The sequence below is a fragment of the Apus apus genome, chromosome 1, assembly GCF_020740795.1.
Source record: "Apus apus isolate bApuApu2 chromosome 1, bApuApu2.pri.cur, whole genome shotgun sequence".
NCBI classification, from domain to species: Eukaryota; Metazoa; Chordata; class Aves; order Apodiformes; family Apodidae; genus Apus; species Apus apus.
In genome coordinates this window covers 11763748-11781542 of record NC_067282.1, presented here as the reverse complement: position 1 = coordinate 11781542, position 17795 = coordinate 11763748, and the positions used below count along the sequence as shown (strand labels likewise).

The 17795-nt window shown below is 40.4% G+C and overlaps 1 protein-coding gene across 4 annotated transcripts; it reads left to right on the top strand.

The window, feature by feature from the left end:
* The first annotated feature begins 417 nt into the window (after positions 1-417).
* FAM76B (family with sequence similarity 76 member B) lies at positions 418-13119 on the top strand. 4 transcript variants are annotated; one of them, XM_051639779.1, is made up of 10 exons: positions 419-694; positions 818-882; positions 1494-1548; positions 2970-3125; positions 4044-4246; positions 5692-5739; positions 5935-6015; positions 6693-6825; positions 9708-9809; positions 10449-13119. In XM_051639779.1, the coding sequence occupies exons 1-10, from the start codon at positions 590-592 to the stop codon at positions 10536-10538; spliced, it is 1038 nt and encodes a 345-aa protein (XP_051495739.1). In that variant the 5' UTR covers positions 419-589; the 3' UTR covers positions 10539-13119. The 4 variants fall into 4 exon arrangements, with proteins under 4 accessions (XP_051495748.1, XP_051495739.1, XP_051495730.1 ...); XM_051639770.1 differs by having other exon boundaries at positions 6690-6825; XM_051639788.1 differs by lacking the exon at positions 5692-5739 and having other exon boundaries at positions 418-694; positions 6690-6825.
* Positions 13120-17795: the final 4676 nt, after the last annotated feature.

Here is a 17795-nt window from a genome sequence, read left to right as displayed (position 1 = left end):
GCTCGTCATAGACTCAGTTTGAGTGACATGTGGTTTACCCAATCAGGCAGAAAGACAGTCGCGTCTCAGCCAGTCGAAGGGCAGTAACGGGCAATGGGCGGGGCAATCGCCTGACCTGGGCGGGGCGAGCGGCCACGGGGTTCGCGCGCGGCACGCCGCGCCTGCTGCGCAGGCGCCGGGGGCAGGCGGCGGAAGAGGACGGCCTTTGTCCCAGTGAGCCCCCCCCCTGCGGCCAATCGCAACGCCGGAGCCTCCCGGCGCCGCCCAATCGGCGCCGTCTCCGTGAGGCCGCCCAATCAGCGCCCGGCGCGGGGCAGGGCGGTGGGCGGCGATTGGGCGGCGGGGTCGGCAGGCGGGTCGGGCGCCAGGCGCCGATTGGCCGGGCGGGCGCGGGGCGCGGGGCGGGGCGGGGCGGGGGGCGCGGGTGACGCCGCTGCCGACACCGACCCCGGGGCGCGGGGCCTAGGGCGGCGGGCGCGGGGGCGGCTCCTTGGTGGCGGCCCAGGCGGCCGCTCCGGCCCTTGCCCCGGCGCCTCCCTCCTGCCCTCCCTCGGCCCGCCCGTGACCCGCCCCGCCGGCCGCGGCGCGGATGGCGGCGGCGGCCGCGGCGGCCAGTCCGGCTCTTTATGCCTGCACCAAGTGTCACCAGCGCTACCCCTTCGAGGAGCTCTCCCAGGGCCAGCAGCTGTGCAAGGTAGGGCGGGCTGAGGCGCCGGGACGGGCCCCCCCCCCCGGCCGGGGCTGTGGCTGCCGGGGCGGGCGGCGGGAGGCGCGGGGGTTCCGTGGCGCTGGGGTGACGCCGCCCTTCTCCCCTCAGGAGTGCCGGATCGCCCATCCCATCGTCAAGTGCACCTACTGCCGCTCCGAGTTCCAGCAGGAGAGGTAGGCGGGGTGCGCGGCGCTGCGGAGGCCCCGCGGGGCCCGCGGGAGGAGCAGGAGAAGGGCAGGAACGCGGGGCGCGGCGAAATGACCCGGTGCCCGGCACCGGCGCCTCGCACCGACACGGTGCGAGAGCTCCGGAGAAGAGGAGGCTCTGGGGAGAGCTCCTGGCAGCCTTCCAGCGGCTGGAGGGGCTGCAGGAAAGCTGGGGAGGGACGGTTTGCAAGGGCTTGTAGCGATAGGACGAGAGGGAACGGTTTTCAGTGTATTTAGATGAGATATTGTGAAGGAATTATTCACGGTGAGGATGGTGGGACACTGGCGCAGGTTTCCCAGGGAACTTGTGGCTGCCCCATCCCTGGAAGTGCTCAAGGGCAGGTGTGATGGTGCTTGGAGCAGCCTGGTGTGGTGGGAGGTGTCCCTGCCCATGCAGGGAGGGCTGGAGCTGCATGATCCTCAGGGTCCGTTCCAACCCCAACCATTTCATGAGTTGTTCCCCTGCCACTGACTGTTTACCACAGCCTGTGTTTGCACGTGGGTTTTTTAGTAATTGCATGGGGAAGAGTTTCAAGGTGTGTGTCACTGAATTCACCTCTATGCAATTTTGTCTTTAGCAAAACTAATACCATATGCAAGAAATGTGCCCAAAATGTGAAGCAGTTTGGAACGGTGAGTAGGCTCTTAGTTCTAAATATTGAAGTTCATTCATGTTTTAAATTTTAAAAAGTTCTTTGCAACTAAGCTTCTTATTTTCTTTTGGGGATAAAAAAAATATTACCTTACAGAAAGGTGGTGAAAATCACTGGCAGCTCTTGATTTCCTTCCTGGCTTAACATTTCTTTCTTCAAATTGAAATCCATTGTGATTAAACGTAGCTTAACAGTCGTGAATAGCAGCAGTATAGCTATTCATAGTAAAAACAACTTTACTTCACTTTGTGTGTAAAGTAATCCTTTGTGTATTCTCATAAATGCACACTTGACATCAGAGAGACCATTGGCTGCCTGTGTTTTTAATGAGCTGTGAATATGAAAATTCAGTAACACTGCATACTTTGTATTTGCAAGTCTTAACATTTTTAAATGCATGTTAATTGTGTTAAGCTATTAAATAGAAAGGATGCTTAAACCAGGACAGGGTATTAGCTGTATACATGTTACTTTGCATTTTCCCATCTCGAGTTTCAACTTCAGTTCTGTTAGAAAAATTAATTTCTGTTATATATGAATACACAGACTGTATCCTGGCATAAACCGTATTTGATGAAATTTAGCTTATTTGAGAAGTGTAACAGCTGCTGGTATGTAGTCAGGCATTTTGTGAACAGAAATGTGAACTGAACAAAGACAATTCTTTCAAAAGCTTAAAATGTAGTAAAATGAAGTGCAAGGCTGATCCAATTTTTTTTTTTTTTATCAGTAGTTCATAAAAAAAATAAACTGCTTTGAAGATAATCAACCACTTCTAAACTGTGAAAACTGACAGCATTTTTATTTTCCAGCAGCATGTTGTTCTAGTTGAGTGTGTGATGTGAAAGTTCATAAAATGACTTGACTATATCTGAGGTTGGTTTGTTTTTTAAGTTTCCTGCAGCATTACAGCAATCAGGGTACTAATCTTGGAGCTGTAAAGCTGTCAGATCCCAAGGTAGTGCAAGGGAGAGGGATGTTTTCAGAAACTTCTAGTCTAAAAATATTAGTTGATTACTCTTCTAAAGTTTTAAAAGTAATTTTTTCAGTAATATGATAAAATAGAGAGAAAATGTGATCATATGTTTTTTTAAAAAAAACCAAAACAACAAGGGGCAGGGCAGAGGTGTGGTTGAGACACTTCTACATTTCTGACACGTTGTATGTGTTTCTTTCATTGAGTATGTACCTGGGTTTTCATGGAAAAACCAGGCTGCTTTTTACCATTAAGTGAACACCATTTTTTTGGAAAAGTTTAGTACCAAAGTTAGAAATAATAGGAAAAAGGTTCTTTAAAATAGATTATATGGAGCCCTAGTAGTTTAGAAGCATGGAATTTGAAATGCCTGTGTCTGTTGAAGAAACTGTACATGTATTCACTTCAATTTATCTGTTTTTCAGCCCAAGCCTTGTCAGTATTGTAACATTATTGCAGCATTTATTGGCACAAAATGTCAGCGTTGCACCAACTCAGAGAAGAAGTACGGCCCACCTCAGACATGTGAGCAGTGCAAACAGCAGTGTGCTTTTGATCGAAAAGAGGAGGGGAGGAGGAAGGTAGGGTTTGTTCCACAGCTGTCGTGGCCTAGGCTGGCAGCAGACAGTGTTCCTCCTTTGTAAGAGAAAGATTAACAGGGCAGCATCTTAAGCTTACTTGTATTAGATTGAAGTCACTGTGCTTTACCATATTTAAATTGAATTTTGTAAATTGCAGCTGTTAACTTCTGAGCTAACTTAGTTTAAATCACTCTAAAAATAAATCATTTAAAAATAAGCTTAAGCATAAGCTGGCGAACTGGGGTTAAACAGCTCAACAGTTCCTGGTGCTTTGATTCTTTTCTTTCTTTTTTTATATTATTATTTTTATTTTCCTGCTTGCTGAATCTTCTGTATGTCCATAGCTTGGATCTGATACTTCTTCTGATTTGCATGCCTTGCCTTAAAGTACAACACCAGTGAGGTAGACTGAGCAGCAGTTTGTATTGTTTTGTTAAATAGCTTCAGTGAGTGCCACATTCTAATTACATAGGGTGCTGAGGAAATTACCTTAACAGCCTCTTGCCTGAACCCAAGAATAATGCTGTTTTTACAGAAGAGTTTATTTCGTAGAAGTAATACATTGGTTGGGCATCTTGATTCTGCCTGGAATACAAGGGTTTGAGAGAGGGGACATAGTGTCTTAACTAAAAATGATTCGTCCATTTAAAAAGTTATTGCTTCTGGGATATAGAGTGATCCAAGATTTGCTCAGACTGCTTTCTAGTTTAAGTGCCGAAAAGAGGTGGAATAAGATTCATTTTGCTAGAAGATAATGTGCATATGTTGGAAGTATGGTAGTGCTAGTTCATACCAAAGAGGTGTCTGGATTTTTCCTAAAGATGGAATGAAACAAGTTTTTAGTGCAAATTTTGAAGTACGTCAGTCCAGTGCAAGTATACTTGGAAAAAAAACCTGCTCTGAATTGTTTCCCAAAAGGTTGACGGAAAGTTGTTGTGTTGGCTCTGCACGCTGTCCTACAAGAGAGTGCTACAGAAGACAAAAGAACAGAGGAAGAGCCTAGGATCTTCACATTCTAACTCCTCATCTTCATCTCTTACTGAGAAAGACCAGCATCATTCAAAACACCACCACCATCACCACCACCACCACCATCATCGTCACAGCAGCAGTCATCATAAGTAAGTATGTCAGAAATGAAAGTAGCTGTTGGTACCTCTTCTGCATTCTGTTAGTGTTGAGATAAAATCTTTGAAAATAAGAAATGCTGTTTAAAATATGGCATCAAAAGCAATAGCAGAATATTCTTCCATGGTCTGTCAGACTCCTTGTGTTCTTACAGTTTGCAGGTCAGCAAAAAGCAGAAGTTTTTGGTCATCATCAGACAAGTTGATGTCAAAATTGGTAGCATGTCTAGAAAATAAACTCTTAAAATGGTTATAGAGCAAGTTACCTGAGGAGTAACTCAAATTTGGCTTTCTAAGCAGTAACTGCTGTGTGATAACTGCTATTTTAGATGCATTTACCAGGGGTTAAAAATTGTGTATTAGCAGTGAGCACAGATTTTTCCATTTCAACTGAAACTTGCCTAAGTGTGACTTAAAGATAGAAGTAAAATAAGCTGGAGTGATACTGGGAATAGGGAGAATACTCCATATGTGCTTTCACTTAAAAATAAATAAAAAATAATAAAAAAGATGATTAGGGGTTTTTTTAGGAACTTGAGGAAAAAAACCATGCTTGTCATGCGGAGCCTCACTGTATTGTTCCTATTCTCTCAAATCTGCTGAAAATCAAGTTACAGCAAGCTAAATCTAATATAATGCATGTAGCAAAGATATAGTAAAATTAAATTTTAAAAATTTAGACCTTCTGATATACTCAAGAGTTAGAGAAGCAGCATATCCCTACAGAGATCACAGTATTTCCAGTTTGGTACCTTTTTTTCTATAGATTGCCATGGATCCATCACTTCTGGTCCAATAAAAACAGCTCTTCTTTCTGTGTCCATTTCAGTTAATGTTAAGATGGTACAATGAGGTAGAGGTAGAAACACAGGTTTATTAAACTATTTAATCTAGTGCAGTCTTCTACATTTGACTATTCTTATATCAATGGTGTTTATTAAAATTGCTTTTGAAATTACTGAAAATAAATGTTTAGACCTGAAAAGGAGTTATTTTCAGGGACCCAAAGCTTAGGTTTGTTGTTATGCCATCACATAAGTACTGCTTTAGGCAATGTTCATAATGCAGTAAGGGAATCCCAGGAATGCTCTTCTAGACCAGTTTGCTGAGTGTACAAGATTAGCAATATTAAGTTCACAAAAATTTGGAGACCACAGAAGAAAGACTTAACCATCATTCTTGAAGTCTACCCCTTGTGTCTTACAGTAGTGTAAACATTTAGCTAAGAAATGTTTTTATAGCATCCTGACGTAGTAAAGAGTGATCACAAATATGACAGATAATATGACTGTCCAGCTGAAAATTCATGGTTGGTAATCATTTTAATTAAAAAAAAAAAAAGTGGGGGATGGATTTTTCTCAAGTACAGATAACATTCACATAAACACAGAAATAATGGCATGTTTGGTCAGTTACCAAATACATTTCACATATTTCAGAATCAGCAGTCTGAGTCCAGAACAAGATCAGGGACTATGGAAACAGAGGTAAATATTATATTGTTTATTAATTTCCTCTTAATTTGTCTTGCAGTTTTCATTTAAAGGACTTTTTCTTGCATTTCTGGCTAGTCTCTAGCATTCCAGCTAGGAGCATGAGCTAGTGATTTTAAATGTACCAAATGGTGATACTAGAGAGTTATATAGCATGAGGCTTTAGGTTTACATTTTGTTTGATTTCAGCCATAAATCCTCTGCAGCTATTCAGAATGAAACCCCAAAGAAAAAACCCAAACTGGAATCCAAGCCATCAAATGGAGATAGGTAAAGTTACATTTTTGTAAAGCTGAGCCATTTCAAGCAAATAGGGCACTGATCTGTGGCCACTTGCTTCTTTTCTTTTTTCTTTGTTTTTCGGTTTGAAAAATGAGGGAGGTGAAACTATTATCCAGCCAGATTATTGGGTGGCATCTGAATGCTGTCAGTTAACTAAAGGACATTATTAGCAGAAAACTGGCACTGTCTTCCTGCTTTTAAGCTGTTTGTGGCAAAATTAAATAAAACTTATGCACAAGGCAGCAGTTATTAACCAACCATTATTCCCTAACATCGGTGTTTTGTCAATTAGATGCAGTGTTCAACCTGCTGCTTCAAGCTGACCTGATATCTAGAGAAGTCTTTTGGACCTTAATGTGTGAAACTGAACCTTTTTCAGTCTCTGGCCAAATAGTTGTAATAAAAGTAAAAGTGGCTGCTTCAGTCAAAAGGTATTTGTCCCCCTCAAAGCTAACACTTAATTATATTTCTGCAGGTGTATGTAATGTGTGCCATTAGTAAGGTAATTTGCCAGTTGCATCCATTTCTGTCAGGTACATACTTTTTTTTCCCTTAGTCCTTAAGGATGTTTGTGGTATTATTAATTATCCAATTTGAAGTTTAAAAAAAGTTACTGTTCTTTCCTACTGATGTTGCAAGTAACTATTGTTTTTTATTTTTAGTAGCTCTATAAATCAGTCAGCAGACAGTGGGGGAACTGACAACTTCGTCCTCATAAGTCAGCTGAAAGAAGAAGTGATGTCACTTAAACGTCTTCTGCAGCAAAGAGATCAGACTATTTTAGAAAAAGATAAAAAGGTAAAAGTTGCACCTGCTTAATAAGAACTTTTGTTTTCTATTTTGTAAACTCCTAACGGTGGCGAAACAGTGACAAAACAAAAATCAAAAGCAATTTTATTATATAGCAGCTAATCAGATCTTACCATTTAAAGGACAAGTTTCAGACTTTTGTGTCATGAATGTATTTTGGCTCTGAGTCATAGAGAAATTCATGTTACCTCCCTTCAGCTGTCTAGAAGGTAGCCATCTGGCTCACTGTTAGTCAGGCTTCCTGCTTTAGGTGGTGGATAAAATGCCAGACAGGGTTTAGATGATTTACTTAGAAGTTTAGCATAGTTTTTGTTTATTTTTAAACTAGAGTGACTATAACCCTAATTTATGAGTTGGTGTCCAAATTTGCATGTACAGTGTATGAAAAGTGATTTTAAAAGATGGGCAGTGTATATGTAAAGTAGATGATCAAATCTTTGTGACAAAATCTTTTGTCAGGGATGAGTAGGAAAGCTTGGATTAGATGCCTGGCAGTCAACAAAGTTAAACTAAACAGTCCAGCTCAGATGGCTGCAGTAAAACTCATACAAAAGTCACCTTTCAACTAACCTGCCTAGAAAGAAAAGAGAAATAACTACAAATATATACTTCGCTGTGTCTTTCTTTGAGCTTATTTCTCTGATATCTGGTTAACTAGATGCTTTTAAGAAACTGTGAAGGTGACTCTACAATGTCTGTTCAGGATTGGATGGGTTATGGAATTGTATTAAAAAGAATTAAATGCATGGTGGCCTATCAAAACCTTGGTGGTTAAAAAAGGCTCATTGATCCTGAAAGGAAAATGTTTCCTTTAAACCATAGATCTGTATCTTCATTTCTACTCTTAATGTGTTGTGTAAAGGATATTGAATGTTTTTTCTTCCGTGTTACTGCTATAATATACCTGGTGTTAGAAGTACCTGCTATTTCAAGCCTTCAAGCAATTGATGTGAAAGAGCTGAACAGTCTGTCATGGATTCTCTTTAGGTAGTTTCTTCAAAGCACAGACATTAAGGCCCTGATTTATCATAAAAAAAGTAGAAGATAATGCATCAGTAGGAAATTCACTTGCCTATTTCTATATTTGATCTACTGGGCAAAGCTAACAAAAGGGTTGGGTAAGGAAATGTCACCTCTTTCTGCATAAGAAGGGCCTAACCTCTTTTGTGCTGTTTCCATGGGGAAAGTGTGTAATAATTTTAATATCCCCAATGCTTAAATTATTTGACCTCAGAGTTCTTTGAATTTATATTCCTTCAGGCATTAATTACTCACTTCCAGAATGTTACTTCTGCTGTGGGGTGGGGGAGCAAACAAAACTGAACACTTTGTACAGTGTTTGCATAGCTGAAAAATTTACCAAAAAAAGAATACAGATTTTTTTTTTTTTTTTTAACACTGAGAAAGTAAGTGTAAAGACACATACTGGGCTAAAAGCCTGCTCCAGGCCTGTGGGAGATTCCTGTCCCAAGATCTGTGTTGGGACAGCATTTGAATGGTTTGCAGCACTCCAGAAGAAAAACCTCTGAAATGTATAATGTATGGCAACAAAAAAAACTTGGTACACCAGCTTTACAGATTATCCTCATTGATAATTTGTTTTGTTGTGGGTCAAGATCTCAGCTGTGTCCTTTGCAGTCCTTGCTGTTTGCAGTACTGACCTTGTTTTGCTTTCTGGACAAAATGTTAGTGAGACAAGAAGACATTATCATGGAACTTAGAGACTTTACCATTAGGAAGGGAGCACATAATACTGAATGTTCATAGGTAGTGTTTGCTCACCTAGCTGCATACTTTACTGTGGTGCAATACTGCCACTAGGTTTTTTGATACTTAGTTTGTGGTATGTGGGTTTTGTACTGAATCCTCTGGAATTTACAGTGGCCATAAGTACATATATATACCTTGAGCAGCAGTTTATGTACGGTGAGGTATCTATCCTTGTATACCTGCACTTTATTTTAGGACCATTTGATTCACAGTTCTTTGGAATACTTTGTTTCAGTAAAGGTGATTTGACACATACTGAGGTTGGTAATAGCAGTCTAGGTAGCTGTTTCAGGAGTGTGTGCTCTAGTTTGTTAACACCCTATTGCTAGCAAAGAGGCTTCGTTTCCTGGCGTATCCAGATTTACTGGGGAGGTTCAAAATAACCAGGTGACTCGGAAATGCTTTGAGGAACTGAACCTTTTACAGGAATGATTCCTAAAACTTCTGTGACCATATAAAAGAAACTGTTAGTAGTTCACCCAGCTGCGTTCAGCTGGTTGGATAGAAGCATGTGTCACTATTTAGAAACAGCTGCCTTGGTGTATGTCATCTGGGTCTTTACCCGTCTCAGGAGAGGCAGTGGCAGCAATTTTACACCACACACTCAGAATTAAATCTAAGTTAAGTAATTTTAATTGCACATTTCTAGTAACACAATTCAATACACTGTTGCGGATTGAGAAGCAGTGAAGCTCTGGAGTGTATACTGCTGCTTAGGACAAATTGTAGCATGAAAGGACACAAAGGAAACCTTTCTGTTGTCTTTCAGTGGAAGAGTTTGTTCATGTGTTACCATACTATACCACTGAATAGACAAGACTGAACATTATAAATCACTAGTCTTGTGTTTGTTGTTGGTTTTGGGTTGTTTTTGAGGATTAACGTTTATGCCAATCCTGAGCAAACAATATGTTTATATAAGTACAGTAATTTCATTATTAAAAAACAGACATACTATTCAAGCTACTCCTCAAGCTGTCAATACTACAATAGTAACTAAGTGTAGCGATTCCTGAGGCTTCCATAAAGATTTTGCAGATTGATTAGAAAGATGTATATTGTAGCAGTCCAAGGAATTTTCACATAAATTGTCTTATCAGTTGACAGAACTGAAGGCAGATTTCCAGTACCAGGAGTCTAACTTGAGGACAAAGATGAACAGTATGGAGAAAGCTCACAAGGAAGCTGTGGAACAGTTGCAGGTAACTGCTCATCAGTACTTGAGAAATAAGGTCAGATGGAATTGTGTATTCAGGCTGTCTACCCACAGCAGGGAAATGGTACCAAGTTCTTGAATGATCATTTAACTTCAGATCCATTGTACAGCACTTATGCAGTTAACAGACAATCTCCATATGAATTAAACTCACTGTAAGAATTGCTTTCTAACTTAGAGGCTCACCTCACATGCTTTCTCAAAGGTTATGTCATTTGTTGTCTCTGTTCTCTGATAGGTAATCAGTAGTCAGTGTGTAGTTGATCTGATGTAGCAGCTCAGCCTAACACCACAGACAGTTAAGTGTCTCTTGTTAAAACACACTTTATCAGAAAGAAAGCCTAAATTAGTTGCCTCATCAATCACAGACTGAACCAGTGACTCAGTGCAATGGCTCAGATACTAAATTTTGCAGTAGAGAAAATGTGGTTACCTTTTCTTTTAAAGGTGGAATATGCATATCAAGCATATACGAATCTTTGAAAAGTGATCATCATCTTACTCAGATATTCTCAGCATGTTCATTTTGAGGCTTTGTTACATAAATGCAATGAGAAATTACTGTGTGACACTGCTGTCTGAGACATTTCAGTAATTGATAAAACTTTTCTTCTCTCTATTGCAGGCCAAAAACAGAGAACTGCTCAAACAGGTTGCAGCATTGTCAAAGGGTAAAAAGTTTGATAAAAGTGGGAGTATACTAACATCTCCTTGAGGAACTGGTTATTCACAGGGTTTTCTACTCAATGTAAATTTGAGTAATTCTGTGAAGCCTTTAAAATCCTGTGTAGTGGAAAGAAATATTTTTGCACACCAGATTAGTTGGCATGTTTCCTACACGTTTTTATAATTAATATGCAGCTTTTTTAGTTACTGTTCAGATGAAATACTTCAACTGGCTTGAAGAATGTTTTTATTTTTTTGATATTGGAAACTTTTTGCCAGCAATAGTATTAAACAATTGCATAGAGAACATAGCAGTGCTCTCTCTAAAAGGACAACATGCAATAACAAACTAGGTGTACTTTTTACAAAAGCAGCAGCTGAGTCTTAAACTACACTGATGTCAGCCAAATGTTTCCAAATCTGCAGTGACTGAACACTGGTTTCTGGCAACTGTTCTTTTACTTTGTATCAAAATATGAATTTAGAATGGAAATCATGGTGCTCTCAAGTGAAACTAAAAAAAGTCATATATGTATGTGTAAATAGAACTGTAACGGTTATATTCTTAGTTAAAACAAGTAATTAGTGTTTTACATTCTTGTGATAGGGATTTACTGAAAGATTATCTATTGTACAGTAACAGAGGCAGTGTGTTTTTTGTAAGATTTACTGTAGATTTTTCTTGCAAGTGCCTTTCTCCAACTGTTTATTTATAGGAATGTTGGTATTTTGTACATAAGGTTTTTATGTTTTAAAATAATGATTAATAAATGTTTTATGTAAATATAAATGTGTGTACAGAGGAATCTGAAACAAAGATCAAAGTGGCTAGTGCAGTGCTTGAAGCAGCATTAAGAGCTAGCTAATTGATGGACAGTGAGTATTGGCTTTAGGTAACCTTTGTAGCTTGTGTCTGTGAAGCGTAGAATTTTGTTAGTGCTGCTCATGCCAAACACTTCCTGAACAAGAAATCATGTCTTTTGCCACGCTGGAGTTGAGTGGTTTGATTAGATATTTTTCCCATTTGGCACAGCGCTAATTTTAATTCCATAGCAGACATTGTACTCCTACTATCCTTAGTGATACACACTCCAAGTTGTAAAAGAAATTCTTCCCCACTGTCTGATTTAATGTACTTAGTTGTAACTAATGGTGATTCTTCTTAATGAATTGCAAGTTTCTCGTGGCCCAGTGAAGATACACAATGAGAAAAGAGCAGCCAAAACAAATGGTCTTGAAACGAATTCAGGGAGTGGATGTGGTGTCAAAGGGTGGATTGTTTTAATGTTTTGGGTAAATTTTGATTCTAAAATACATCAGTTTGTTTAGCTCTGCTCCTAAAGGGCATCAGTCGTATTCAGAAATTTCTGTTAAACATAATTCATTGTACCCCAGGGTCTCTGTTCAGGAAGGTGAGTTATGAGTCAGCATGAATTGAAATAGACTTAAGTCTGGAGATGTTCAAGACCTGCCTGGATGCAGTCCTGAGTAATGTTCTCTGGGTAATCCTGCTTTAGCAAGGGGGTTGGAGTAGATGATCTCTAGAGGTCCCTTCCAGCTCTGACAATTCTGCAATTTCAGGAAATAAAGGTTTCCTTCAGCTCTGGGTACCGGGTGACTGCTTGTATTTCAGTGACCTTAATTGTATAAACTATACACTTTTTAACTAAAGAACTAAGATCCAAAGTTCTTTGGGTGTCCACCCATGTACTGAACTATGAAAACCTTTTCAGTACTTCAAACAAGTTTCAGCAGTGACAGACTACTGAACAAATTGAAAAAAATCAAGCAAGTTTTTTTTGGATGCTATGTGTATTTTTATATCCTAAAATCAATTTTATATGCTTATAAATGCTTCTCTTTAAACTCACTCAACTAGTAGAGAATACTGCTGTCCTTTGGGGATGTTATTAGTTTTTCTTAATATACAAACTTATTACTTTCATTAATTCAGAGTTAATATTTTGATATTGGGATTTTTATTTTTTTTTGATTGAATGGCATCCCATGTTTGGTGAAATTTGTTTTAAAACATAGAAAAACATAGCAAATTGAAATGTTTGAATTAAAATCACTTAGTCATATCTGTTCAAGCAGCAGTAAGGACATTTAAAGGAACAAACTCAAGTTCTGTATTAGAAGTAATTGATTTTATAAATTGTAGTCTGAAAAGTTCTTAAGGTTTTCACAGTTCTAATTAAATACTCGTGGGTTTTCTTCCATAATCATTTTTTAACATGAATTTTTTACAGTTGTAAACTAGCCAGTGGAATCCCAATCCTGAAAATAGTGTCCTGGAGCTGTAGATTATTGACGTAATAAACTGATGTTCTTTAAATGTGGATCTGCAAGGAGGTTGTTGTACTGTATTGTGCTTTTTAGCCTGTTTCCAGATGTTGATTAGCATTGCCCAGTAATGGCCATTTTGGCTCAAGTTATTTATGTATTTTAAGCCTGTGAATATTGCAGCCCCCTTTTAGATAGTGTCTAAGTACGCATTCTGCAGTGAAGCTGTTCAGCTGTCCACATGTATAGACTGTTGAAATACTGTACTGGCACACATCAGACCGTTGACATTTTGTACCTTTTCTAAATCCAATGTTTCACAATAAAATCTTGTCAAAACTTCAGTCTGTCCTTTTAAATTTTTTCAGAAATTCCTGTTTCCGGTTAATCCTTCACATGATGTCACTCGTTGAAGTCTGTGGCCAAAAAAGGCAGAATTTAATATTTGCATTTGGTATTCAGATTTCTGGGAAGAATTACAGACACCTTGGCCTGCCTGAAAACTGTAACAAATTAGAGCTTTGGATTAATTTATCTCAATAAAATATTTTGGTTTTTTATGATATAGGCATTGGGGAGAAAAGGTATTGATGTATAAAATTACTTCTGTTGAATCCCCCAGGAGAAGAAGAAGGGGGAATGGGTCAAGGGGATTATTAAGGTGGAAAGAGATGTTGGATGTTGAAATGACTGAGACACGATGGGACAGCTCCCATGACTGGAATGTTGTCATGGATGGCTGTGTACTCTTTAGGAAAGAGACTAACAAGGCAAGATGGTTCTTTATGTGCCAGAGCAACTGGAAACCAAACCAGAAAGCACATGTTGATGAGGCTTTCTACTGGAAGTAGCTGTCAGCAGAGTCAGCTGGAAGTAGCCTCTAGATCACACGTCTTAGTGCTCATGGGTGACTTCAATCACCATGATACTTGCTGGAAAGCCCAGCCCACACAGCTGGACATACTCAGTCCAAAAGGCTCTTGCAGTGAATCAATGATAACTGCCTGACGCAGGTAGTGGAAGAACCAAGGAGGAGAGGTGCACTGCTGGACCTTACATTAACAAATAAAGAAGGTCTGGTTGGGGATGTTAAGGCATTGGACAGCCTTGGCAACAGTGATCATAACATGGTAGAGTTTAGTACTTTATAAGAAAGAAGCAGGGCAATAAGTAGGATTGCAACCCTGGACTCCTGGAGGACTAAGTTTATACTCTTCAAAGATCTACTTGCAGGAAGCCCATGAGTTAAGACTCTAGAAGGTAGGGAAGCCCAAGAGAGTTGGTTAATTTTCAAATGTCACTTCCTCCAAGCTAAAGATAGGTGCATTTGTTTGAGTAAAAATCAGGTAAAAGAGGAAGGAGACCTGCATGGATTAGCAAGGAGCTCCTGAAAAAAAGTCACATGGAAGAAAGAAGTTTGCAATTTGTGGAAGAATGGACTTGTCACTTAGGAGAACTACAAGAACATTTTCAGGGTATGTAGGAAGGCAACAAGGAAGGCTAAAACCGTCTTAGAACTAAACCTGACTAAGGAAGTAAAAGAGAATAATAAGGGCTTCTTCAGATACATCAGTGCTAAAAGGAAGAATAGGGAACACCACTGAGTGAGGTGGGAGCCCTGGTAACAGAGGGTGCAGAGAAGGCAGAGTCACTGAATGCCTTCTTTGCTTCAGTCTTTACTCCAAAGACCAGCCCTTGTGAATCCCAGTCCCTGGATGTAAGAGGGAAAGCCTGGAAGAAGAAAGACTGCTGGTCAGTGAGGATTGGGTTAGAGATCAGTTGGAGCAACTGGGCATATACAAATCCATGGGTGCTGATGGGATGTAGCCATGTGTGCTGAGAGAGCTGGCTGATGTTGGTCTACCACTCTCCATCATTTTCAAAATACCAGATCAAACAGGAGAGGTGCCTGAGAACTGGAGGAAAGCCAATGTCTCTTCAGTCTTCAAAGAGGCCAAGAAGGATGATCCAGGAAACTACAGACCAGTCAGCCTCACCTCCATCCCTGGAAAAATGATGGAGCAGCTCATTCTGGAGGTCATCTCTAAGGACATGGAAGAGAAGAAGGTTATCAGAAGTAGTCAGCGTGGATTTATCGATGGGAAATCATGTTTGACTAACCTGATAGCCTTCTATAATGTGTCTGAATGTGTAGACACAGGGAGACCAGTGTATGTATGTATTCTACTTTGACCTTAGCAAGGCTATTGACACTGTCTCCCATAACATACTCATGAGCAAGCTCAGAAAATGTGGGGTAGAAGGGTGGACAGTGAGATGGATTGAGAACGGGCTGAACAACAGAGCCCAGAGGGTAGTGATCAATGGTGCAGAGTCCAGCTGGAGACCTGCAACTAGTGGAGTCCTCCAGAGGTCATTGCTGGGCCCAGTCCTGTTCAACATCTTCATCAATGGCCTGGATGAGGGGACAGAATGTATCCTCAGCAAGTTTGCTGATGACACAAAGCTGGGAGGATTGGCTAATTCACTTGAAGGCTGTGCAGCTGTTCAGCAAAATTTGCATAGACTGGAGCTCTGGGCAAAGAGGAATGCAATGAGGTTCAACAAGAGTAAGTGTAGAGTCCTGCACCTGGAAGGAATAACAACATGCACCAGTACAGGTCAGGAGCTGACCTGCTAGAAAGCAGCTCCATGGAGAAGGATCTTGGAGTCCTGGTGGACAACAAGTTATCCATGGGGCAGCAATGTGCCCTTGTGGCCAAGAAGGCCAATGGTATCCTGGGGGCCATTAACGAGAGTGTGGCCAGCAGGTCGAGGGAAGTTCTACCCCTCTGCCCTAGTGAGACCACATCTGGAGGATTGTGTCCAGTTTTGGGCTCCCCAGTTCAAGAAGGACAGGGATCTACTTGAGAGAGTCCAAGGTCAGGCTACAAGGATGATTAAGGGACTGGAACACCTGTCTTATGAGGAAAGGCTGAGAGACCTGGGGCTGTTTACTCCAGAGAAGAGAAGACTGAGAGGGGATCTTATCAATGTCTATAAATATCTGAGGGGTGGGCGTCAAGAAGGAAAGGGCAATATCTTTTCAGTCATGCCCTGTGATAGGACGAGGGGCAATGGATGCAAACTCAAGCACAGGAAGTTCCACCTCAACATGTGGAAGAACTTCTTTACTGTGAGGATGACAGAGCACTGAAACAGGCTGCCCAGAGAGGTTGTGGAGTCTCCTTCTCTGGAGACTTTCAAGACCCATCTGGATGTGTTTCTCTGTGACCTGCCCTAGATTCTGTGGTGGTCTGGCTCTGGCAGAAGGATTGGACTTGATGATCTCCAGAGGTCCCTTCCAACCCCTAACATTCTGTGATTCTGTAATTCTGTGAAAATAGAGTCCTGGTTTAGGAAATGAGAATTAACAGCTTGATTAAATTGTAGAGATGTACAATGTAAAAATCCCTCATATAAGCCGCTAGCCATGCTGTTTAGGCCTGGAAGAAAATAAATAAAATTAAACCAAGAGAGCTGTTTCCAACCATTGCCACAGCTGGGAAATGGTGCAAGTTTCAACATAGGGCCTGAACTCATTTTGTCTGTCCTCACACATTAGACAGAAACTGTCACTGAGGATATGTCACTCACTAAGATATGAATCCCATAAATTTTGCCTTGCTTTAACTCAAACAGAAAACAAGTCTAGATTTGCCCATATGCTTTAAAAATGTTTCATTATAGTGTGCTGGCAGTGTTCTAATTGACCTTCTTGCTCCTGGGAATGTCACTTCAGGATCTCTCCTGGTGGGTAAAGGCAATTCTTCACAACTTTGCATTTTGGCTAAAGAGGGTTTACATACTAAGGATGCTGATGTGTTGAACAAGCCAAGTGAAAGTAGTAATTTGTTTGTGGAGTGTAGATTTTCCTTGTGCTAAGGCTTTCTAACCCTTGGAGTACATAATTGTCAATTTGAAAGGAGGCCTTCTAGCTTCTGAAGAATACTAAATGCTGAAGATAAATTTGTATCTTCTTTGAATAATAAGGTCAGTCTTAGAGGCATAAGCAGAAAACTACCTTCCTGGTGACTTCTTTTGATTGCAGAAGGCTTGTGGACAAACAACAAATAATTGAACTAACAAATAGGTCAGAGTTGCTTTGGACCATGGTTATCTTTGTCACAGGAGTTTGGTGCATTGAGCCATCTGGCTTCTGTAGGTATTGGAATTTGCAGCCTAAGTTGATATTTAGCTCCATTTGTAACACCCCCCACCCACCCCTCTTTTAGTAACTTACAGCAAATAATTTTGAACTGAATGCTGAAAACCTGAACATGTTCTCCCTTACTTGAACCAACAGAAAAATGTGGTTTGCTTTATATTAATAAAAGATGTGGTGCCTTCACAATTTATCCTTCATCAGGTACATCAACTCATCTTTTCGTTTTATGGAAATCTTGAAGGTAATCTTTATTTATAGATGTTCCTTGGGAAACTTTTTGAACTTTCTTAGACCACTCTTTGCATAGTGGTTTATATTTTACAGAATCCACTTACGTTTGCTCAAAATTCCACTGCAGCATAGATGACAGAATTATTTCCTGAAATGCTTTTGTCCAGCCATGATCTGCTCTTGAAAATACTCTGTGACTATCTTGATTAGAGTTCAAGTTACAAAAATTGTTATTAACTAATACAAAAGTATTGAACCAATTTGCTAACGAAAAAGTGTCTTTTTGAGATAGAGATTATTCCTTTTGTTGGATGTAAAGTGAGATATTTTCCTTCACTTATGGAGATCTGTACTACTTAAATTAGTGTGTTTACAGGTGTAAAAAAAGGCTCCAGTTTTTAGTGTGAGTAGTAGTCCATAGTGCCTTTTTCTCTTGTTTTGCATTAAACGTAGTGATATATAAGTATTTTTTTAAAGCAAATACAACATTGAATCTTGTTGCCAAAAAGTGATGGAATGAACCTCTACCCTTACTTCCTAAGTGCTAAATTTGGTAAGAGAAACTAGAGCTGGATAGGAATGACTGCCTACCTAACTTCAGCCACTAGATGATGCTTAAAC